Source organism: Liolophura sinensis, chromosome 1, assembly GCF_032854445.1.
Source record: "Liolophura sinensis isolate JHLJ2023 chromosome 1, CUHK_Ljap_v2, whole genome shotgun sequence".
Taxonomy (NCBI): Eukaryota; Metazoa; Mollusca; class Polyplacophora; order Chitonida; family Chitonidae; genus Liolophura; species Liolophura sinensis.
In genome coordinates this window covers 13138361-13163750 of record NC_088295.1, presented here as the reverse complement: position 1 = coordinate 13163750, position 25390 = coordinate 13138361, and the positions used below count along the sequence as shown (strand labels likewise).

At 39.4% G+C, this 25390-nt stretch overlaps 2 protein-coding genes across 5 annotated transcripts; one reads left to right on the top strand and one right to left on the bottom strand.

Moving 5' to 3' along the window:
- Positions 1–431: 431 nt before the first annotated feature.
- LOC135482045 (uncharacterized) lies at positions 432–15946 on the bottom strand. Of its 4 annotated transcripts, none has more exons than XR_010446201.1 (7): positions 15833–15946; positions 11367–11454; positions 10790–10957; positions 9617–9678; positions 3796–4572; positions 3157–3215; positions 432–2171 (listed from the first exon to the last, which is right to left on the bottom strand). XR_010446201.1 is itself a non-coding variant. In XM_064761872.1 (5 exons), exons 1-5 carry the CDS (start codon positions 15900–15902, stop codon positions 2137–2139), a joined length of 423 nt encoding a protein of 140 aa, XP_064617942.1. In that variant the 5' UTR covers positions 15903–15940; the 3' UTR covers positions 432–2136. The 4 variants fall into 4 exon arrangements, 1 of the variants encoding a protein (XP_064617942.1); XR_010446202.1 differs by having other exon boundaries at positions 3157–3206; XR_010446203.1 differs by lacking the exon at positions 3157–3215 and having other exon boundaries at positions 2152–2171.
- A 2248-nt stretch (positions 15947–18194) lies between these two features.
- Positions 18195–24051, top strand: LOC135482086 (mitotic spindle assembly checkpoint protein MAD2A-like). The gene is made up of 5 exons (XM_064761921.1): positions 18195–18286; positions 19149–19295; positions 19770–19890; positions 20087–20190; positions 21601–24051. Exons 1-5 carry the CDS (start codon positions 18211–18213, stop codon positions 21765–21767), a joined length of 615 nt encoding a protein of 204 aa, XP_064617991.1. The 5' UTR covers positions 18195–18210; the 3' UTR covers positions 21768–24051.
- The last annotated feature ends 1339 nt before the right edge of the window (positions 24052–25390 follow it).

Here is a 25390-nt window from a genome sequence, read left to right as displayed (position 1 = left end):
CATAGCAACAGAAACCAAAGAGAGTGATGTCCATTGCCATGGCACCGTTGATCATGCATACACGGTATCCAAGTCAAGCCAGCCATGATGTCGACAGGGAAGGTCCTGTAACCCATGAAATCATCCAAGGCTCCTGGAGGCACGATGATGCAATGGTAGGACTAGAGCATCTTGTCGGGAATACTTCACTGAAGGTGGCCAAAGTCCAGGGCAATTATCTGTGCAAGTACTATCACCCACCACACACACACCTGGAAGTGTTCCATAACAGGAAAGTATGGTTTAGGTAAGACAAAATCTTTTCTCCATGAATCAACCTCACTGAATTTATTTTTCCCATGTTTTTGGTTATAATATTTTTTATTTCTTATCCCGAATTCTATAATCATCGATTCCCATTTTCTTGTATGTAATTTATCTTATTTCATCTTATTTTCTTAATTTATCTAATTAAGTTTTTTTTAGGTTATATTCTTAATTTGGTTCTATTTTAATTTGTTTAATATTTTTCTATTTTTATTTTAATGTGTTCCGTTTTAACTGCAAATGTAATTTTATTTCTTTACTTCAATCTATTTCACCAACAAATAAGTCCCCCTTGGTAGTGTATTGCATTGTAGAAACAAGATGTAAAGTACAGTTTACAACCTACAATATTGTACAGTAAAACATGTTGTGTAATATACAAAACTTTTCTAAATTTCACATAAATTGCAAGTATTTAGGCTTCTGTATCAATATCAGTATCGGAGGTCACTTCCATATTACATATGAAGTCTTTAAAAAAAAGAATCTATGAAAAGAATCTCTCTCTTTGAACAGTAATGCAAACTATTTTAACATATTTACAGGTATTCACAATTATTACAAAGTTTTTTGACCAGATTAAGATTAAAGTTCTCTAAAAATGTCTAGATTTCAAGTGTTAATAATGGCAAGATTTCAAGTGCTCACAATAGTAAGATTTCAAGTGTTCACAATGGCAAGATTTCCTGTGTTCATCATGGCCAGATTTCCAGTGTTCATACTGGCAAGATTTCAAGTGTTCATATAAATGTCAAGATTTCTTCCAAAAGGTCTTCATGTTGGCTTGAAGCCAACTATTACCGTTTTTAAGTGATTTTAAGATTCTAATCACGGAACATATTCATTAAATCGGTCAAAGAACTAGGTGATGGTGTCTTTCCCGCCCGACCCCTGTGATTCTGAAGATTGGGTACATCTTCATCCTGATGGGGCTTCTTGCTGCACTTAAGGGGCATTGATGTTGGGATAACCGTGGCAGTTTGCACAAAATCCTTGGGATGGCTGCAGTTGAGCAAAGCTGGGCTGCATCAGTTGATTCAGTGGTATTTGGGTGACGGTGCATGAGAGTCTGTAGGGTGGAGAGGGGGGCTGGGGATTACCATCCCATATTAGTACTGCATCATAAGTTGGGGTTGAACATGAGCCTGGTCAGACAGATCAGTTGGTAATTGCTGCTGCAAGCCTTGTAGCTGTTGGTTGTGCTGTTGTTGTGTACGTCAGCTGTAGCGGTGAACAAGATTCATTGCTTCCATGGAGAATTCAAACTATGATTCCTCTGGAACTTTTTGTAGTTGGGTGGTCAAATAACTGACACATTTCTAGACTTCTTCCACATGCGGACTCTTGGGTACGGCATCTTGTGGGCTTCCGCAACCTGGTCTGCACGGTCAATTAACAACATAACTTGTGCAACATAAAGGGTTGCACAATTAGGTACCTTTAATATAGATGTGGATTATGGCTATCATTAAAGACCTTTCCAGCAGACATAAAAATATTATGCAGTGTTAACTAAATAATGGAAATTTTTGAATTAAATCTTATGTAAAATTGGAATTTAAATACTTAAAATTAGAAAATAATGTCCAGCCACTGAAAATAACTTTTATTTCTAAATGTTATAAGTTGTTTTAGTTAAAATAAGTTAAAAATACGTTTCTGGGGTAAATAAAGTTAGAAAATTGTTCAAAGTCATTTTACACCCTTGTAAACACTTAATTGAGAATATTTGCCTTACGTGATAGTGTGTGAGGATCGTCCTGTGCTGCAGAGCCCAAGATGGACTTACCCTTGCCCGATGCGGATCTAGGTAGTTTTCTGTACTGGTTGTCATCCTCTTGTGTTTGACAGGGAACTAAAGGGAACTGAAACATATAAGAAACAAAAAAAATTTTATAATAATAGTGTAGCGGTTCAATTATTGTATTTGTCTTATATGCTTTCGTTTCTTATTGTGTCTTCTCCTCAAGAATACAGGTACCTAAGAAGTGCGACACCATTCAATCACTTTAATCCTGTTTGATATTTAACGTGCCGAGTGAGGCCTGTTAAATGAATAAATCAATCACGATTCTCTCCCCTGAACTCGCAGACGTCGCTACTATTTGGATCCGATTTCATAACATTTCCTGAACTCGGGGTGTTATCCAGTATGACTTGTACATGAGATTCGAGATTCTTATACGAATGGAAAGTTCTCCAACAACAGATTGTCAGACAATCAGATGATAAATATTTATTATCATGTGGGAGGAACCAGCAGTTAAAACAAGTACAGTTGAGAGTCATATGGGACAGAGTCCCAGTAAAACACAATACATGGCACAGAATGTCTCGTGAGACTCTTGTCTCAAATTATGGTACCAAAGTTCAGTTGATATATTCTTGTGTATAGTCTCTGTGGCCTCCTTTTGATATCTCAGATAGTTTCTACTTGCACGAGACTGGAGCTGGATTCTAAGGTTTCGTGAGATTGGAGAGGCCCAGAATTTTGGGACTGGGAAAAGTCCCATGAGACTCTTGTCTCAAATTATGGTACCAAAGTTCACATGATTTATTCTGGTATATATTCTCCGTGGTCCACTTTTGATATCTCAGATAATTTCCGCTTGCACGAGACTGGAGTTGGATTCTCAGGTTTCGCGAGACTGGAGAGTCCCAGAATTTTGGGACTCGGAAAATTCCCAGATTTTTGACACTATATTCCCGGTTTTCCGGCACTGGTTCCCACCAAGAGTCAACTGTCTCTGAATTCTTAAACTGGATCACAAATCACTATTTCCGATACTCGGAGTGTTTCCCAATTCAGGGTACAAGAATTTTCCCACTCTTAATAAAATAGCTACTGACTGAGAATGCTTACCAGCATGGTGTCATCCCCTGGCAGATTCCAAGGCCATCTGCAGACGCTAAAAATCAGCCTATTAATAGATTTCCACATGATGTGAACCAAAATAAACCAAATTAGGAGACTCTCATTAGTCAGAGAAGCAGTTTTTGACAGTTTGTAAACACAGATGGCAGGATGACGTCATCACGATCGCAACCAAGCTAAAATGAAAATGTCAATGTCTGAAAAGTCCATATTGTCATCCATATTACTAAAAAAGTATAACCAATTTCCACACAAGGGTATTAAATGATAAATTCCTTTTCAAACTGTTGTGGGAAAATCCTGGTACGATTTCTAAAAGCCTATAAGTGCCCCTTCTATAGACACCCTAATTACTATAAATGTACAAAAATGGCGCCATACAAACTTCTGCTTTCGAGGTTGAACTGAGGACAATAAATGTCATATTTTCTGTGTGAAACAAGAACGAAAATAGAAGGTAAAGGTTTTCCAAATAAGACAATGACATAGAATTTCGTAATTTCTACCTTATCATCACTACATTACTGAAAAATACTTAGAATTATCCTAAATATGTCGGATCGTCAACAACAACATCACTCGTCCAGCTCACAAGCACAATTACTCTTAATTACCTCTTGTTTCACAACCCATCCATCTGGATACGTTTTAGTTGTTATACTATGGATGTGATAGAACAAAAACCTCGGTGTGGTCTGAGTGCCAGTCGAGAAATGAAGCTGGACGGCACTGATGGGAGATGAGATATTAGTGGTGGTGGCGTTAGATGAAGACGCAGTGGTGATACTGGATGACGACGCAGTGGTGGTTTTGGGCACAGACACGGGACAGCACACAGGCAGAAACAGGACATGACTCAACAGGGATTGAATCAAACAGGGCTGATAGGGAGGGCACGGGGGCAGATGATGACTGATTGACATCTTCAGGTAACATAACCTCTCCAAACAGGTCTGCTACTTCCGCCCTCATCTTAAATGGCGAAGCTGGCTGGGAAAGGGGTGCCACAACAAGAGGTGATGTGGTCACAATCTTCACAACCGGTGTGCATGTGATAATGGACTTTCATCAAGAAGAGGGATTCCGAGACTTAAAACCTTCACTTCTGAATCCAACAAGGTGGCATCCAAGGGCTTGATGAAGTGCTTTGGTGCTTTACTGGCCTTCGGAACAGGGCAAGTGGGTTGTCTCTCTCAAAATGCTTGTACAACTTGACTTGGTTCTCGAAATGACTATTACAAAAATGGCACCTCTCTCTCCTTCTTGATCCGCACACCTGCTTGTGTCTGTACAGACCTGACTTGGACCAATATCTTGTTCCACAACTGCATGCAAATCCAGGAAAATCGCCTGAATTCATCATGGTGATCAGAGAACCGGTAGACTTGAAACTGTAATAAAACACACATGCACATATATATAAGGCAAGTAAAGTCAGTTATCATTGTCTGTTCACTTCATTATTGTGGGTTTGGTGATTTACAAGAAATAATCCAACGTTTTAATTCTGTTCCCTCATAGCACTTCAATCTATTTCTATGAACCAGTTTAGGTTTGCGTTGCGAGTTTGTTGTAAACGATAAACCATGTCACCTAATTTTCCTGTTATTTATAGCCCACTCCAGCTACAAGACAACTAGCTACAAGTGTCCAGCCTTTCTTACGTGAGTTGTCATATAACCAAACTACATCTCCAATGTTGAAAAGTTTCCCGTTTCGTCCTACATTATAATTGCGTTTCTGGCGTAAAGTATTCTTTTGTTGAAATTCTCTTGCTTTCTCTTGAGCTACTTAAAGACGTTCTCTAAGTCCATAAGCATAATCTGTGGTATCATTTGTTGTCAATTCCAATGGTCGACCCGTAATGTCCAAAGAAAGATCTTCTCCCCCTAACATAAGCCTATTTGGCTTTGATTTTAGGGATTGTCTTTCCCACACCCAAATGTCCAGAGGTTTTAGAAGCATGTAACTGCTGAAAAACTGCCCCACGATAAGCAGTGGGTAAAATTAGCTGCCAGTGACATAGTAAACCATCATCAGATTCCCACTTTCTGTAATGGACATTATCATGCAATGAAAGTCTATCCCACTGAGTCCAGTAAGATTTGATTACTTTGCTATAAGGTGACACTTCCTCTCAGTTAGGACGTTTATTACTGGCCTCTTTGCATGAAATAATCCAGGCCAGATCTTTGTCTTTTCCTTGAGCCTGAGCTATCTTCACATTTGACCATCTGTCAATGTTTTCAAGGGGAGGTGATGGAACAGTAGGAATATCACTGTCAGATTTCTCATTGCATTGCTTTCTAGTAGTAACAGTGTTGACAACCAATCTTTTTGATTCCTTGGGCCGGAATGATGTTAGATTCTTCTGTTTGTAAGACCAGTTCTTTGGTAACCACTTAATTTTTGTTATTTCAGTTGTTATGGGACCGGAATGATCTGTCTGTACTGACACATCACTGAATTTAGGCTTTAAGGTGACTTCTCCCGTAGTTATACCGTTTATTGTCTTAACTGTGTAACCCATTTTAGTACACCAGTTACAGGTAATTCCAGATAGAGAATCTATATTCCCATGCTGCTTTCCTGGACGATGAATAATGTCAATGTCAAAGGTGCTTAACAGTCCCAACCATCTGGCCATTTGATCTTCAGGTTCTTTGAAATTCAGAAACCAAGTAATGTTAAACATTTTTTTACATAGGTTACTACACCAAGTAACTCTCTTCGAGTAACACAGTAATTCCTTTCTGCTTTACTCAATGTTCTGCTGGCATATGCTATGACTTTGTCCTCCCTCCCTGCATTTGGGTGTCCAGAATAAAACCACCAGTGAACTGGGAAAAGCTAGGATTGGTGCAGTAGACAATTTCTGTTGCAAAGTTCTGAAGACAGTTTCACAATCTTCAGTCCATTTGAAATCTTTATCATGTTCAGTTAGATTATGAAGTGGTCTGCAAAGAGACCCAAAGTTTTTAATGTGACGCCTGTAATAAGATGCTAGTCTGAACTTTCCCAGGATCTGTTGAAACCCCAGCCTTAGGGATAACATGCCCCAGATAATTCACTTGATCTTGGAATAAGTGACACTTTTTCGGTTTCAACTTTAGACTTGCCTCCTTTAATCTATCAAACACTTTTCGAAGATTCTCAACGGCTTCTTCAAAACACTTCCCAAAAACTTTAATGTCATTAATGTATATGAGACATATTTGCCATTGATATCCAGCAAGGACTAATTCCATCAAACGCTCAAAGGTGGAGAGTCCATTACAGACCCCAAACGGCAAAACTTTAAATTGCCAGAGACCACTCCTTGTAATGAAATCAGTTTTCTCTTTGGATGACTCATCTAACTCAACCTGCCAATATCGACTGGCGAAGTCCAGTGTCGAAAAACAAGTGGCACCATGTAAAGAGTCCAGGGAATCATCTATGCGTGGCAACGGGTATGCATCTTTAACTGTCACACTATTTAGTCTTCGAAAATCGATGCAAAACCGTGTACTACCGTCTTTCTTTGTAACCAGAACTGTAGGTGATGCCCTTGGGTTGATTGACTTCTCAGTTATGCCTTTCTCATACATGTCTTTAATTTGTGTATCTGCTTCTTCCTGTTTAGACGGAGATAATCGCCTGGCTGGTTGTGTCAGAGGTAGAGTATTACCAGTGTTCACTGGATGTCGAATGTTTTTCGCCCTGCCCAAGTCAAAATCTGATTCAGCAAAAAACTTCTTGATAATCTATCAACAATTTTTCCACTTTGGCTTTATCTTCAGTACCCAAATCCTTGGCACTTCGTTCAAACATGGGAACTAAAAAGTCAGGTAAATCCCTCTGCTCCAAGCAGATCTTAACACTATTCACAGTGTTAAATACCTGGTCATCACATGACCTATTCTCAAAGTGTTTACGTCCCCAGTTCGAAAATTCAACAGTGTCCAACATAGCCAAAGTTGCCCCTATATAGATTATCTCAGTTTCTTTCCCAGCATTCAAAATGGTAACAGGAAAGATATTCTCAGTGTCGACTAAAGTTTTTCCAACTAATAATTATGGATGTTTTTCATTGTTGAAATAGGGTTCACAAATAGCACATATCCCAACAATTTCCTGAACAGTATTTGACTTAAGAGGTACAACAATCTGTTCACCAGAGGGAAGACTGATAAAGTTTCAGTAATTAGTCGACAACTCATAGTAGACCTCCACAATTTTCGATTCCAAGAATCGCATCACTCTCTATGATCGTCACAGTAACCTCTATCATAGGGGGTTGAGACAAGATACCAGTATCAAATTCAGCTGTGCCAAGAATCCTCTATCTGCACTATACAATGTAAGAGGTGTGAGTTTCAATGATGGTCTGTTCTTGACTGGCAGATTGAAATAAACATGTTCAGAAATTAAAGTTACACATTAACCAGTGTCAACGAGAAATAAAATTTTACTATTGCCAACATGTCCAGAAACATACTTCCCACTGTTCACATCTTCCAACCCTACTTCAGTAGACGAAACTACATTGTCTACACCTACTGGTTGGTTCATAGCGTCATCTGTAAGGAGTGATATGCTTCCATCAGAAATTAAAACTGTAATTTCCTGCGATTGTCGGGGCTGATTGTTTACAACCGACCCCTGTCCCTTTGGCTCGGCTGCACGCCGTTTCCGATTGCTGAACTCTATTCCCATCCCTGTGTAATGGACAGTTCCGTTTGTAATGTCCAGGTTTATGACACAGGAAGCATTCTATGCCCTTTAGATTGTGTTTCCCAGATCGGGAATAATTCCCACTCCCCTGAGCATAATGACGATTTATCATCTCTACTAATTTTCTCTCTAGTTCGTCAATTCGTGACTGTAATTTTTCATCACTGTCACTGGCAGAAATTTCCGTCACATTTATACGACGCGAAACATGGTTTTCACGATGTTCTTTAATTTTCCAATATCCATCAATACCCAATGTCAGTGTCACTGCATCTTGTAAAGTATTGGGTTTACTCTGTTGAACCTGCATTCTCATTTTGTAATCTTCATCAACGCGAATCAATGAAGTGAATTTTAGTCAGTTTATCCTGGTGCTCAGGCGACATACCAGGATATACCATAGTGGAGAGTTTGCGGATGGCATGCCCAAACTCTCGGAGACTCTCCCTTTCACCACGCCGCCTTCCCCTTAATTAGGTTTACAGTTCAGCTTGACCTCTGGGACCAAATCTGTCATCGAGAGCAGTCACTAAGCTATCATAATCACATTGCTTCCTTTCAGATAAAGTACAAGCCAATTGTCTGGCTGCTCCTGTTCAAGGTGAAAACAAATAATCAGACTATTTATCTTTATTCCAGTAGTTAATTCTGGATATGGTTTGAATACTTTCAGGTATTCTTCTCGGTTAAAATCACCACTAAAAACCTCAGGTTTCAGGTGGTGACGATTTCGGCGATACAAGTGGGGTGCATCGCCATTACCAACCCCACACGGAGACGGAGATGACCTTGGATGCCTATCATTAATGGTTTCAGATCGACGACGAAATGATATGTCATCACCACTGCACAGAGATCTGTATCACGTTCCATGATACTGATCCAAAGAGTTCCAGATAATTTATACAGCTGTAACAGTTCTGTTCTCCGAGTATGAGTGCATAAAAATCCAAACGGCTGCCACCAGATGTAGAGGTTCAATTGTTGTATTTCTCTTATGTGATTTCGTTTCTTATGGTGTCTTCTCCCCAAGTATACAGGTACCTGTGAAGTGCGACACCATTCAATCACTTTAATCCTGTTTAAAGCCTGTTAAATGAATAATGTTCTCTCCCCTGAACCCGGAGACGCCGCTACTATTTGGATCCGATTTCATAACATTTCCTGAACTCGGGGTGTTATCAGTATGACTTGTACATGAGATTCGGGATTCTTATACGAAATGAAAGTTCTCCAACAACAGCTTATCAGTGGATCAGACGATGAATATTTATTATGATGAGGGAGGAACCAGCAGTTAAAACAAGTACCAAACAGTTGAGTGTTATATGGGGCAGATTCAGGTAAGAGTCATATGGGAGAGAGTCCCAGTTAAACACAATACACGGCACAGACAGTCTCGTGAGACTCTTGTCTCAAAGTTTGTCTTGTCTCCACAGTTTCTGTGGTTCACTTTCGATATCTCAGATAATTTCCACTTGTACGTGACTGGAGCTGGATTCTCAGGTTTCGTGAAACTGGAGAGTCCCAGAATTTTGGGACTGGGAAAATTCCCAGATTTTTGACATTGTATTTCCGGCTTCCTGGGACTGGTTCCCACCTAGTGTCAACTGTCTCTGAATTCTTAAACTGGATCACAAATCACTATTTCCGATACTCGGAGTGTTTCCCAATTCAGGGTACAAGAATTTTCCCACTCTTAATAAAATAGCTACTTACTGAGAATTTTTATCAGCAATTTGGTGTCAAGTCCTGGGAGATTCCAAGGCCATCTGCAGACGCTGAAAAATCAGCCTATTTATAGATTTCCACATGGTGTGGGCAGAGCAATGAACCAAATTAGGAGACTCTGATTGGTCAGAAGAGCAATTTTGAAAGTTTGTAAACACAGATGACACGATGGCGTCATCACGATCGCAACCAAGAACTCCAAAATAATGGCTTTGCTTTGAAGCCAAAGTGTGCATGCCAATGTCTGAAAAGTCCATATTTTCATCCATATTACTAAAAAAGTATAACCGGTTTCCACACAAGGGTATTAAATGATAAATTCCTTTTCAAACTGTGGTGTGAAAATCCTGGTACGATTTCTAAAAGCCTGTAAATGCGCCTTCTATAGACACCCTAATTACTATAAATGTACAAAAATGGCGGCAACACAAACTTCTGCTTTCGAGGTTGGACTAAGGACAATAAATGTCATATTTTCTGAGTGAAACAAGAACGAAAATAGAAGGTAAAGGTAAAGAAGGGCAATGACATAGAATTTCGTAATTTCTACCTTATCATCACTACATTGCTGAAAAATACTTAGAATTATCCCAAATATGTAGGAACGCCGATACAACAACAACCACATCACTCGTCCATGAAACTTAACTTTAAAACTTCCTACGAGAATAAATAAAGGCTACACTGGCAAATATTGACTTCTTAAATTAACCAGTATGGCCTCAGATAACCATCAACAAAAATTCCCGGAAAATTCATTAAAACATGAACATATGAAACTTCCCTACGCTAAATTTATTTCTTAAATCATACTTCCTTAAATCCCGCTACAATAGTAACACATTGTTTGTGTTTTGTATGTTGCAGGTATCTTGTCCAGTGGCAGTGGCACAAAGTCAACAGGAAGGAAACATTTGTTCATGATTTTAAATGATCAATTACAGAAATTATTGAAATTATCGATTTTCTTTGTAAATAATTATTAAAATGTAAATTTGTGTAAATGTACATGATGCTGTAAAAATGATTGTATTTCCTTGTTTTCATTTTATACATGGCTGGGATAAGTTCCAAAAGCGGGGTGAATTATTTTAGAAATTTAAATATTATATTTATAAAATTTGGAAAAGAAATATTTAAAATGATGTGTAGTATGCCAACCTTGGAAGATTTGTGGCTCTTGCTCCTGGTGACATTTGTGTGGAGAAATGCAAATGAGTTGAATATATACTACTCCCTCTCAGTGAGTTCCACATCCGCTTGCTCAGACCTTCCTGATCTGGATATATCTGGTCTTCATGGACGTAAAGAATGTGTTGAGCTGATCCTCTGAAACAGAAAGCAAATGTGACGTGGGAAATGAACAAAACACACACGATTTGTGGTGGCGAGGCCTTCATGTGTATAATTTTGTTCACTGGCCCTGTGAATAACTCTATGAATATAAACACAGAATGTAGCATAAGTAATGTTACACAGATATGTTCATATGAAACATAAGCAGTGAACATTTCGTGTAGATTAGAAAATACTGCACATTTAAATATCTTTAACTCCGAGGGCTGGTTACTAGTTATTATCGTATATACAGTTATACACGGTAAACGCTTGGCAAAGTGCGCGCACCATTATATTTTCTCACCGCAAATTATAAAGCCGAACACATAAAAGTATAGCAACATTGTTGCAAACGATATAATAAAGAAATTATCAGACAAATCGTGATAAACTTAATTACCCCTGTTGATCAGGAACACACCAGGAGATGAACGGGGTATCCAGCCCAAAATACCGGTACATCATGCAGTCAAGGAATCTGTGTCTACCTAAATACACAAATATTAATTGTGTAAATCAGTAACCATTAAATGGTACTAGAAACAAGAAATCCTAATCGGGCAATTTTGATGTGAACCACGACAGCTGAATTAACAGATATATCTAAGTCTAATATCTAGGTATAATTGTACGACAATTCAGTGAAACATATCGTCACATAGCTGCATTGAAAACGACTTGTGCACTAGTGGTAATACCAAGTCATAACAAAATTCAAGATAGAGCGAACCATTTAGCTCGTTGAAAGTAATAGAAAAGTCTACAGAATTGCATAACCTTATGAATAATTGCTCATGTGATGATCATCCGTACAACTTGCGCACCGGTTTGAACTTTCCGCTAGCTGTAGTCATGTTATTCGGTGGCAGCCATCTTCACCTAGGCTTGGCCAGGATTTCTGAAGAGGGTGGGGGGGGTCGACTATCCCCGCCAATAAGGCAAGGGTCCAGGGGCCGCCTAGGCCCCGGAAGCCCTTGGGTTCTTAGATGGTAGGGGGCGCAATCTGGTGATTTCCGGGCAATAAACAAGACCAAAATTTCAAACTGAAATACGTGTAAATTCTGCAAATATGTTGTTTTTTGACTTTCATTATTTTTTCACCACTTCTATTTCACCACTGGTGCAATTTCACAGCACACTGGAGACAAACTGATCAAATTAAAGCGGTACCCGTATTAAACAGATCAGTTACAGAAATGTTCTTATCTTCACCTGACATTAATTGTGATTAAAAGAAAGTATAACGGAGTGTAATTACACACCACCTGTGTTGGTACATAAGCCGGAACCCAACATGTGACACGAAATCTGTGTACAATTTGTCGACAAATCATATGCAGGTAAAAGACCTAAATACGCGACATAAAGGAAATGTGTGAGGTTTTAGAATACATTTCGAAGACATATACCCTAACGTCCACGTTTTATTACTTCCGACATTTACACAACTACATGTATATAAGGCAGAGACATTATTTCATGCAACAGCAAGCTTAACAAAACAGCCATGTTTACGTGACTGTATAGAAATATTAGTCAAGTACGTTCACCGCAGATGTATGAGTAAATCACAAGCAAAACAGTCTCCTTATCAGTTTTGAGCTTGGAACAGAATTGCTGCGTGTACATGTTTGTAGCATTTAGAAAGGAATTATTTCAACAGAACAGTTTAGAGTGGACGTGTAAGCCTCCTATTATACTTATAATACATGCACGTATAAGCAGTTACTTTTGTTTAATTCTTTGATATTGTTCTCAGCCCAAAAACTGAATGGGTGTCCAATGTGAATGGGTTTTGTGACATTCGGCTTCACGTTGCAAATGTATCTGTATCGCCTTCAACTGAACAGAAGGTTTGTCTGCCGTATCTTGCGCGGATAGAGACGCAAAAAGAGGTCAACTGCTCTCTTGTAATTTACTGGGTGTCCATAATGGATATTCATCAACGCCAGGCAGGACAATCGTGGTGAACGCATGGTTGCTCGAAGATACCTTCTCAGGCGGCGCATTGTCGAGAAGGAACGCTCACACTCTGCGGATGTAACCCCCATCGTAGCAGTGATTTGAAGTAGGACAGACAGGTTAGGATAATTCTCATCGCAGTATCCCAGGGCATTTGCAAGACTATTCGGCCGATCCTGTTCTGGATGACGACCCCACTTGCTTTTCCAACACAGAATTTCGATATCTGTGAGATGCGGACTTGGTAGATCGCCTTTGTACTTGTTAATGATATCTTGTGCGATTTTCGTATCCGTTGTGGGGTCGCAGAGTACAGAAGGCACCAGGAAAAGCAGTTTAGACGTCATCTGAGACATTGGGCCAAATCGCGTTTGCAATTCCATGATGAGAGAATCAAGGAGACTGTTAGCTACTGTCCTGAGGAAGTATTCTTCAGGGTTGTCAGCAGGAGGATTCTGGCGATTTTTCTGGCGGCAAGCAACGCGTGGCATTGTTGGCATCACAAATACTTTCTCTGCTAATCTGACCGCTTGGGTGTAGACAGTGTGAAATTGCTCGTCAACATCATCCCGAACCACTTTCAAGTTAGTTTCCTCTACATTCTGAAAGGCTTTGATGATATCCATCGTTTGACCCTGTATCCTCTGCGTGAGATCATGGAGGATGGAGGAAATGGTAAAGGGTCACAAGAGTGACGATGAAACCAAAATCTGTCACGGCCTTGAGACGCACAGTGGCTTCTCGCTTCGACCCCTTATCCCATCCTTGAACGAATTCGTCTTCAAATGCAGCGAGGTCAGGGTGTGTACCATTAATGATCTCGAAACACTCCACAAGGAAGGGTAGAGCCAGGTAGCCATCTCTAACAGGCTCTCGCGTTTGGGAGAATAATTGATAAATATAGCTATATTTGTTATCGTGGCGAGAACGTGTTGGATGTTAATGTCCTGACAGCTGGTAGCGATTGAAAGATTCAAAACATGAGCGTTACAGTGCGTGTAGGTAGCAAGAGGCGCTTGTTTTAGAATTAGACCAGCACACCTTTCTCCATGCTTGACATACTAGAGCAGCCATCAAAGCACTGTCCAAGCAACATTTGAATATCCAATCCTACCTTACTGTAAAAATCCAGGATAGCTCTGCTGGATTCGCCCGTGATCCTATGGAGGTCCAGAAACCCCCAAAATTCTTCTCCAATCTGATTTTGGGAATCAACGAAGCGAATACATACGGACATGAGTTCGTCGTTGCTGGATGTCACCTCATCTACCATAAGAGTGTGAAACCCAGCGTTTTTGATTTCCTCTTTAATGTCGGCTTGCATAATACTGTGACCTATCACATGTATCATTTCATTTTGTGATTCGGCTTTTAGATATGTCACATTTCGGGCCGCAGGCTCTGTCGTGTGGCCCTTCAGCAATTCGTCTTCCTCTGCAAACTGGCGTAGGAAGGCGATAAAATTTCCTGGGTTCTGGTATGGGTCTGTTTCTAGAACGTCTTCTCTGTGTCCAGGTAGGGCAATGCCTTGCCTACCACAGAAGTGGACAGCTTGGGCAATGCACAGGAGTATGTCCCGGTACTTTTCTGCACGGTTTTAAAGCTCGTGGTTTATCAGACGAGGTACAATCTTCTCCTGTTTTTCAAATCCCCTTGTTGACACCCCTTGTTGACAAAGTACTGTAGCGATTTTCGCTTGTCCTGGGAAGTTGGTAATGAGCATGGTAGGCAGAAAATGCCGCCAACAAACTGGCTATATTTAAAGTTTGAATCCAAGTAGTCTAACCTGCACCTTCTGTTGCATCCATGTTGTTTGGTAGTGGGGAATTGGAATGCATGATCAGGTTGAAAGTGACTTACTAATATTCCATATTTTTCTGATATTTTCCAGGCTTTGACAAGCCAGTTCCACGTTATCTGCCTTCAATAAATCCCCTCCGGCCAACACCTTGCCAACGTCATAACTCAGTCGGATTGTACTGCCGGTATCAACAGATGCCAGCTCGTCTAATTCTTCGGACTATTTTGAAGAAGAAGGAACTGCAATGTTAACATGCATAGGAATTTGCTTATCTGTGGGCGCAGAAGACATACACATGTCTCATGTTCAAAATTTTTATAACTTAACTCCATATCAATTAAAGTTATTTGTGTGTGTGTGTGTGTGTGTGTGTGTGTGTGTGTGTGTGTGTGTGTTTTGGGTTGATTGTGGCGAGATAACTCGAATGATACTGCACTGCACTGGTCAAAAATGTCACGTTCATAGGACTACCAATAGTCGTGTGAAATTAGGGTAAATAAAAAAGGACCTATTTCATCAGCAAATTTCATCAGCATTTAATGACATCGTTTATTATAGAGCCATAACTGATTCCTGGTGAACATTTTCTATTATAGCCACGGGAAAATATTTTCAATGTGGCGTCACATAAAAATCTGCAATTCTTCACTTCTTTCACTCTTTTAACAAATAGATTGTAGGGTCTACTTCAGTTATGTTCCAGGTAATATTGATTGATTGATTGACTGATTGATTAACGCCTTATTCCGACTTTGGTTTTACTCATATGACGACTTGTCACGTTTATGGTTGGGAGAAATCGGAGTGCACAGAGTAAGGCATCTGACAGCTTTCTGGCTAAAAGCGGCAGCTGACAGAGCTGTTCATTACGTAATTCAGTATTTCTCTATTCTCCAGTTATCACACTGTCGTCACAGATTTGACTTTTCTGTTATAGGTATGTGTTAACTCGTTTTTATTAAAAAATGACTCAACTAGAAAGAGTATTGGTGTAGCATGGCTTCGTTTACAACAACAACATTTAAGTAATTGTGTGTCACACTTGCCGCTATGCATTGCAATTCATGTATCTTGCTGTACTAGATTTTTGATAGAAACCTAACCTTCATTAGTTATGAAGAACCGCCGTATATCAGGGCCTGGCATCTTTGGACGAAAAAAAGCTGATCGCATGTGTCTGATTTCAGCACTGGTTCGTTTTAAGCATTGCGTGTAGTGAAACTCGTCTTTGACGAAGTTATTCCCCTTTGCTGAAGACAGTAGTTTTGCAGACCCAGGACAACGATGTGATAAGATGCGGCATCAGTCGATTATATTATTATTTCCTGCATTGAGGCAACTCTATATTAACTCATAAAGGACCGGAATTCTGTTAGTTAGGCCTATACCCTAATGACATGGTCCCATTATCGGTCCCCACTTACTAAATGGCCTGGGTTTTCTTTTCCTTGTCTTTCTCTTCTCTTGGTTTTTTTTTTCTTTTCTTTTTTCCCCACCCAGAAAGGGGGGTCGTTCGCACCGGGCGAACCCTCCCCCCCCACTACCCCACCCCCTGGCGACGCCCCTGACAGTGTGGTTTCTACTTACGAGACATCGCTTAGAACTCCGCAGTAAAATAATATAACGTTTTATCCCTACCTTTGCAGCCATTTTATTAGTAGAAGTGAACAATATGAAATATTGAGTGAAATGAGACTGAGCATCACGACATAAGATGTATTCATAACCTCTAACTACGTGCTGCATGAAGCGTCCTATTGTCACAAATCCATTGGTGTACAATTCGTATATTGGGAGATTGTTCTTAAATGTTCTTAACTTGCCGTAAAAACATGCTAATATTCTTGAACTATTCTTGAAATGCCGCAAATGAATTCGCAGAAGTTCGTGTATGTTTTGAGAAAGATTAGAAATTTATGTAGGAAAGCAACGACTTATTCGCGACATTCTCAATTGGTCGTATATGTTCGTAAATAATTCTCAAGTGTCTTACGAATTATTGAGAACATGTCTTAATGTCTTAACTCTTCCTACTGTGATGCGGAATCTTCCTAAAATTTTAAGAATAAATTCACTTCAAAAATGTTAAAGAAACTTTTACGTCATAATTACGATACATTAAGAATGCTTAAGAATTATTTACAACAACATACGAACTTTTAAGAATTTATAACTGATTGCGAAATTTTGAAACATTTCCAAAATTTCCAAAATGTTGAAAAGAGCCTCACCATTTTTTACGAATGTTCGCGAATTTGTTCACGAATTAACTGCGACTCTCTAAAAAACATTTAAGAATGCTCTCGAATTACATTCGCAATAATTCGTCTACGTGGGAACGGGGCTTAACCCAGACAGCGTCTTTTACGAAAATAGTTGCAAGAAATATGAATATCGAAGTTTTGTGAAAATGGCTTCTGGTTCTCAAAACGGTTATAACGTTACACCGGTCGCAAATACAAAGGCGGTGTATTCCGTCAGTACACGACGTGATGATGATAAGCTAGTAGGCCGGCGTAACGTTTCGATGTCTTTGAGAAACAGTCCCCTGCTGTCCATGTTGAACTTTATGCGCATTTGGTTTGATCACAGTGCCTCCAATTAAGCCACGGGTGACTGATTTTTCAGTTTTCAGTTCATTAGTTCATTTCCAGATGGAATAAAACACGTTATTCAACAACGTCAACTTTTAATATGCCACAACTATTATGAAGGTGCCTATGTCCAGCCATAAGGTAGATAGATGGAGACATAAAATAGTGGATAAGAGAAGAGCTGCTGATGTTTCTCATCATCAGTTTCCTTAAATGATACATGAAACGCCTTGGTTTTCTTAATGTGCAGCTGATCATGACACATAACAGTACAAACAATTTTTTTTCATTTGGCATAGGAACATAATCTTTGTTTTATAGTTCCTTTTCATGTATCCATTAACCTACGTATTTACAATTAACACGTTATGATAAAGCCAATCAAAGCTTTTTTTTGTAAGTGGTCTAAAGGTGTTTAAATTCCACGTCATAAATGCACCCAATATACACACACACACACCAGGTGCTTTCACGTCGACCAAATAATAAATAAATACCAAAAAAAAAAAAAAACAGACAAGGGAACCCTGGTAAACTGGCACCTGAACTCATGAACAGAAATGCGACGTTGTTCTATATACCAGTGAAAGCAGAAATACATGTACCGTGAATGCTAATGTACAAAAGTCTTAAATGTTATTAGCGTCTATTTTTTAAAGTACACTTGCATAGGTTAGCTAAGCGATGTTTTGCTTTATTTACTTTGTTAATGAGCATTTTTTTTAATTTAAAGAGCAAACGTAACGATAGTGTGACCTATGTGAAACTATGATGTGTTAACTTGTGGAAAATATAATTTTTTTGTCAGCAGTGGTTGTCTCCCCTAGAAGTGCATTACTTTTAGCAAGCAACAGGCGGCGCTGTATATTACCGCTACTTCAAAAAAGATGGCGGGTACGAAAGTAGCATCCAAGAATGCGATAACTTTGAGAGGATCGACAGATATTGTCGCAGAATTCTTTGGTAAGTGCGTCGGGTGTTTTCGTTTGATTAACCTCGTCGTGGTGATTACTTTTACGTGATGACAATGTGATGTTGCTGAAAAAAGACACCATATCGACGGCAGCAGAATGTTGTTGTTGTTTAAAGGGTAATTTGAGGAAAGCCGTAAGGATGAGACTGATAAGTGATATGAGTATCTTCGTGGTAGGGTTAGTATCTAGTGCTGGCCCATCTTGAGGGTAGTGAAGCTGAGGATGCGTTATCGTTAAGGGGCAAAGGATATGACGTCAGTGTCTGAGTGAGGAGCTGGCGAAGAACAGTGGTCTAATCATGAATTAAACGTTGTATGATGAACAGATGCAAGGTAACTTAGGCATATTTATCTCCATGGTTAGGGCCAGCTCTGTGTTTGTACATATACGTGGCCCTATATACAAGCATTCACTTACCCTGCAGTCCTCAGTTTTCATTGTGCTGTCCTCAACATAATGGTGTTGTCTGCTGTATGACATGGTTGTCCAAAATCCCTGTCCATATCTGCGTTTGATATACGTATATGCTTGCATATAGGGCTGTATTTCTACATAAACATAGCCCCATAGAGCTAGTGTAAGGTCTAACAGACCTATTCCTAACAACCTTCGTGTTTATCCAGTCGTATTTATTGGCTGTCTAGCCTTTATAATCTGTATGCTTCTCAATCAGCAATGATCAAACGAGAGAGGTAGATGGTGTGGGTATTTAAATGCTACCTGTAGACCCTGATCTGTCATCATCATGTCTTATCTAGTTGTTTTGTTGATGACTTTTTCACGTGTTGTTTTTCTTTGACATACACAGTGCTGTCATAGGCACCACATTACATAAGTTGTTTGTATTCCAGAATATGGGATTAATAGCATTCTGTACCAGCGAGGAATTTATCCACCAGAGACATTTACGAGAGAACAGAAATATGGCTTGACACTACTTGTGTCAACAGATCAGGTGCTCAAGAAATACTTGGCCGAAGTATTAGGCCATATCAAAGGTAAATGGTCTTAATAGTATTAATGAAGAGTGAGAGACAGGGTATTAATGGAGGTGAATATTATTAGTTTGAAATATAACTTGTTATGCATAGAAATTTATACTATACTGTGGAGTATGATAAATCAGGCATATTACTCTTTTAAAATATTTTTTTATGTATGTCTGGTTATTTATCAATAAGTAGTGTGGTACTATATTACATCAAGAATCTTGCTTTTTTCAAGCGATGCATTTTGCATAATTATGACTGCAGCATTGGTGTAATGATGGTAAAGGACATAGTATTATGCTAACCTGTTATACATCTTTTCAGACAGGTGAATCTCATTTTATCAATATTTTTTTTTGTAAAAGTTGTTTGGTTAGTACTATTACATTCGACATTTTGGACAACACAACTGTGGAACAGACAACCTTAACACGCCTTAAGTTTTTGTTAATTATAATTGGTTTTTGTATGTCTGAATTTCAGAGTGGTTGTATAAAATGACCGTTAAGAAGCTTGTGGTCGTTATCGCTAGTGTGGACACCAATGAGGTTTTGGAAAGATGGCAGTTTGATGTGGAATGTGATAAAACAGTAACAGAGAACAGGTACTATCTCTATCAGTCGGACTCATGAAAAAGGTGTTAACAGTGATATAAAGTTTTTTTGGTGCTGGGTTGGAATTAATCTCATCTGGAGTAAAACCATTTGTTTGAATTTTCTTTGGAGGCCAAGTGTTTTCAACTTATTACAGTACAATTCTAAATAATAAGTTAAAACTAGCAGTCTCTTGCTTTGTTTTAGTGCACCAAGAGAGAAATCTGAAAAAGACATCAAAAAGGAGATTTGTGATGTGATACGACAGATAACAGCTACAGTTACATTTTTACCCCTTCTGGAAGAGGCATGTAAGTTCTTAGAATGAAAGACCAATGGGCCCATCATCTGTATGAACCTCAAAAGGTGTACAAAAATGTGTATGTATGTATATATATATTTTTTTAACTTTAATTTTAAGAATTTAAGAATACATTAACTAAAATTGTACCAAGATATGTAACTGACATTTTTGAAATTCTCAAAACTCATAGTTGACAAATTGTAATGCACCCAAGAAACTTATCGATTTTAAGATGAATAAGCCTAAATTGTAAAGTACACAATTTTAAAGTTGCTTAGATGACATTTCTAGTTATACAGTTCTAGTGCTGTTCAGTTCAAATGTTCCTTTTGAGGTTCAGTCCCAAGCGTGGTATTACTGAATATTAGTGCTTTCAGTGTACTCTTGATGGCTTCTTTTGTGGTACATTTTAGATTAAATGACTTATTCATATTTTTTCATTCATGTTTAATCTGATCATTGCTTTGATCATATGATCCAGGTCAGAGTCTCTGGCTACTCTTGCTGTTCTGTCAAACACATTTTCTCCAACAGCAGCCTGGTGTAATTCATGCGCCATGCAGATAGGGAATATGTAAGAAAACTGTGAATAAAATAAAAAAGTTGTTCAGAAATGGTCTCAGTTTTCAGATATGAACACTAAAATAAATGTAGACAACGTATACTTTAACAAACTGTTATCAGAGACTAATTTACTTTTTCCCTATTAACTGAACTTGCTTTATCTTTCTAGCAGATTCTACTGGGGTGGGAGGGTTGGGTATTGTTGGATATTACAGTTGGTATGGATCAGCTAATTCTGCAAGGGCACAAATTTGACTTGTTATGACAGCATCTGTTCATCTGAGTTGTAATCAAATCAAGAACAAGTATGTTAAGATTTTCATCAGTATGTCAGAATATTGTGTTGCCTAAAACAGTATACAGGAGATGGTGTCTCAAAGTAACATCTTGAAGTTTGAAGATAATTACATTTATTCGACTGGTGTTTAATACTTTACTCAAGAATTTTGTTCATGTAAATACTGGCGGTCAGGTTTGTGGGTGGAGGAAATTGGACTGACCAGAGTAAATCACAGCTGAAGCAGTGGGCTCCCACCGGGAGTGACCAGAGTAAATCACAGCCCCTGACTCTTAGGTACAGCTGAAGCAGTAAGCCCCCACCGGGAGTGACCAGAGTAAATCACAGCCCCTGACTCTAGGTACAGCTGAGGCAGTAAGCCCCCACTGAGAGTGACCAGAGTAAATCACAGTTCCTGACTCTCAGGTACAGCTGAAGCAGTAAGCCCCCACCGGGAGTGACCAGAGTAAATCATAGCTCCTGACTCTCGAGGCAGTAAGCCCCCACCATGAGTGACCAGAGTAAATTAGTGTTAGTTTGTGATATTTGCTTTACGTTTTACATTTCATGTTTCAGGTTCATTTGACTTGCTAGTGTATACAGATAAAGACTTTGATACTCCAGACTCATGGGGAGAGTCTGGTCCTCAGTTTATAGCCAACTCGCAAGAAGTTCGTCTGAGGTCCTTCACCACTACAATACATAAAGTAGATGCCATGGTGGCCTACAAGAAGGATGACTAGGCAGTGCGGGACGATACAGTGACTACTCTGGACAACCTCAGTATTTATGGCGGAATTGTCATCCACTTGGTTGCTGCACTGCAAGCTAGATGGCAAAGTAGGTTTGCTCAATCGACAGGATGTCTAAAACATTGCTGGTCAATGGATTCATTGGTTACCTTGACTGCCTTTTTACCATATGTCGGTATTGTTATCCACCAGCTGGTGAAAGCAGTGTGCCTTGTTTGTCCAACGGCATATGAACATTGAAAGTACGTGGCCTGGGTAGGCACTCAGTTACATGTAAATTGTCACCCTCAAGTTGTGCTGCAGGCTGCTCAGCAGTGTTCCTTGTTGTCCCATGCTTGTACACACAATTGACTACTAAACGTGCATTTGCAAAGTGCACATAAATGAACTCCAGTGATGTGTGAACTAGTGACATCTATTCTAGAAAATATTTCATTGCTTTTTGTACATACTATATTTAATTATGACTGAATCAACCAATTCTTTTTCCCATCTCTACACGTTTCCACTGTCTTCTTTCAAACTTAACCACATTTTCTGAGCTCCTTAAATCATGATATAATATTTTGCTGCAGTTAAGCATGACTTAAATAAACGAAGTAAATAAGGAAAAATATTTGCAGAAAATTTTGAACCATAGTCAGGTCACTGTTTGGTGTATTATCTCTCTTGAATATTTTTTAATCATTACAAATTTCAAAGAAAGTTAAAGAAAAAATGGAAAGAGTAAATGTAAAATGTTAATACATGAAAACTTTTAATCACAATCTATGCAATACTTCTCGTTTTTACTGTATTACCTATATTGCTGTCATATGTCTGCCACTAATTGGTCCTATTTCCCTAGATTCACATTTATATGCATGTATAGTTATGTTAAATAATTATTTTTATATGTTAGGAAGTCATGTACAGGTTGAAAACGAATTTAGCTAATATCATATTGTGAACTGACACAATGCTGCATTTTGTTAAGATTTGAACTTAAATTTCTTTGTCATCTAATTTGATTGTTGTTCAGTCCCCTGCGCAAGAATGTTTCACTAATGTGATGTGATTTTCATGGGTGGAGGAAACCATTGTGCCTGGGGTAAACCATCAACTTGTGGCATTTTACTGACAAAGGTTCCCACATGTAACACACAGATACACACGCCATACTGGTGGAAGACAAGTTGTCCAAGTGCAGTGTTAATTTCTCTGCTCGTAAAACCCCTAACCATGGAATTAATTCATGTCTCTTGGAACCAGAACTCCCACTGTATTTGCTAATGTTGACCTTCCCCTCAAGATAGCCGTGTATCACTATACCTAGCTGTATACAACTGTTGCCCATGAACATAAGCTGGAAAAGTGGCCAGCATGGCGCAATGACCCAGTATCCTCTCATCAATGTGATTGTTGTGAGTTCAAGTCCAGCCCTTGCTGGTTTCCTCTTCGGCCTTACATGGGAAGGTTTTCCAGCAGCCTGCAGATGGTCGTGGCTTTCACCCAGGCTCCTCTTGGTTTCCTCCCACCATCGTATAAGTGAAATATTCTTGAGTACGGCGTAAAAGGCCAATCAAACAAATAAAGAAAACTGGATAACGGGTAGCTTGTGGCTCCACCATGTACTCTGCTTGGTTCAGCAGCTGGTAATGGTAAACGCCGTTGTATATTCTATAAATGTAAAATAATCTTGAGCTTGATTACTCTCTTCAAAAGTGAGAAGATCCAAACCAGTCAACTATATAAATACATGTACTTACATTTATGAGATGATCCAATACAATGAAGTATATAAATACAAAACATGTAACAAAAAATATCTGCAGAAATGAATGCAAACGTTTTATTTCCATACGTCTTAAGAGTTTACATGGCTTCACGTTCCATGAGTGTCCTCCCGAGTTCTGAAATGTTTCCCGCCAGTCTTGGGCCAGCATACCTAACGTACTGCTTTGTTTAGGGTAGCCTAATTGCCTGCACTTACAGTATCACCTACGTAATCTTATCACGACTTATGCATAGACTCGACCCTGTCACCTAAATATACACAGGGAGTATACTGAAGTGCGACATTACTCTAACTTACCCGTCCGGTCTTGATGAAAGTTTCCCGGGGCCACTCCACACGGTCCAGGCGGACGGTGGTTACACGATCCACACCGCCCTTCCAAGCAGCATCGAGTGGCCCCAGGTAGCAGAGCCGAACCCCAAGCACTGATTTCAGTGATAGCGGGGCCGCAGCCGGCAAAGCTTCCCACGGGCCGGGAGGGTCCCGGGACACAAACGCCCTAGGTTACTACGAAGTATGCTGTTCCAAGAATGGGGGAAATATTTCGGAACTCGCGACAACACCCACTTCCAGTCTGTCATGGTGACAGGTGGGTGACCGAGGCCAGCTCGGGGGAAATCTGCTCGTCGAATCCGGGTTGTGAGCGGGCCGGTGGGGCTTTTATAGTGTCGCTGTTTGTCAGCGGCGTATCCAGGTGACGTCAGTGTTGTGAAACACCAAGTGCTGACAAGGCAACCTATTTATAACGAGTTTGTTAATAATAGATCAAACCACGTGACTAAGGCTGAACACAATGAACCCCAATGCTTGTGTACAGTCTATACATGCCACGTGTACTACTCCATACATCAAGCATAATGGAATTACAGGCGGGTAGGGGCCTGTATCAAATCCCGGAATGTGATTAAGCACTTGTGGTATAGAGCAATATCTGTGAAAAATTATGTCAGAACGTATAATTGTGTAGGTCACCTTTCCATTTGCTATGAACTATAGGTATACTCTGACACTTTCACAACACGATTATGTACTAGGTATGTAGCTGTACATAGCCATAATGTGGTGGGGGTTACGAAAATAATGTTTGACATGGCGCAGCAGGAAACAAGCATATTACAAACAAGTGCACTTTGTGTTAACCATAGTCCTCCACTGCTATACCTTCGCACCTTATATGTAGACACATCTGATGTGTCGTCATGTGAATGAAACATTTTAAGTACAACGTTAAACCCCAAGCATAGGGCCTACATACATACATACATACATACATACATTCAAACCTATACCTTTGAAGTTGGGGTCATGTATACTACTATGTTTATCAAAACAGATACATATTATTTCTTTTTGCTTCAGTTCGCGCTGAAAAGAACTTAATTGTGAAATAATATTTTATAGAGTATATAGAGACTATATAGAGTATTATTCACTGACAACGCTTGCCCGTTTGTGCAATCCACATGTATAGCCCGAATCACTTGTGTGTCCCGAAAGCGTTATACAAGCTCATAGATATGTCTAAGAGCTGTGTTTATGTCTCTGTTATATACTTGTCGATAGAGAAGTGGTGCGGGAGCTCTTATCCACCCGTAGTTCAATCTTGTCTCTCAATAGTCTACATTCTATATACTCTTGGGAGACCTGATTAAATTACAGGTAGATAAGATGGTGAATGGGACCTCTTAACACATCAGCAGAACGCTATTTCAGCTTACAAATTAACAAGTCAGTTTCATATGGGATCAAATCCAGCAAACGTGAGCAATTTCCCCTCAACACCAAGTCGGTGTTGTCGCGAGTGCCCTCCAAACTGAGCTAGCATACTTCGTAGTCT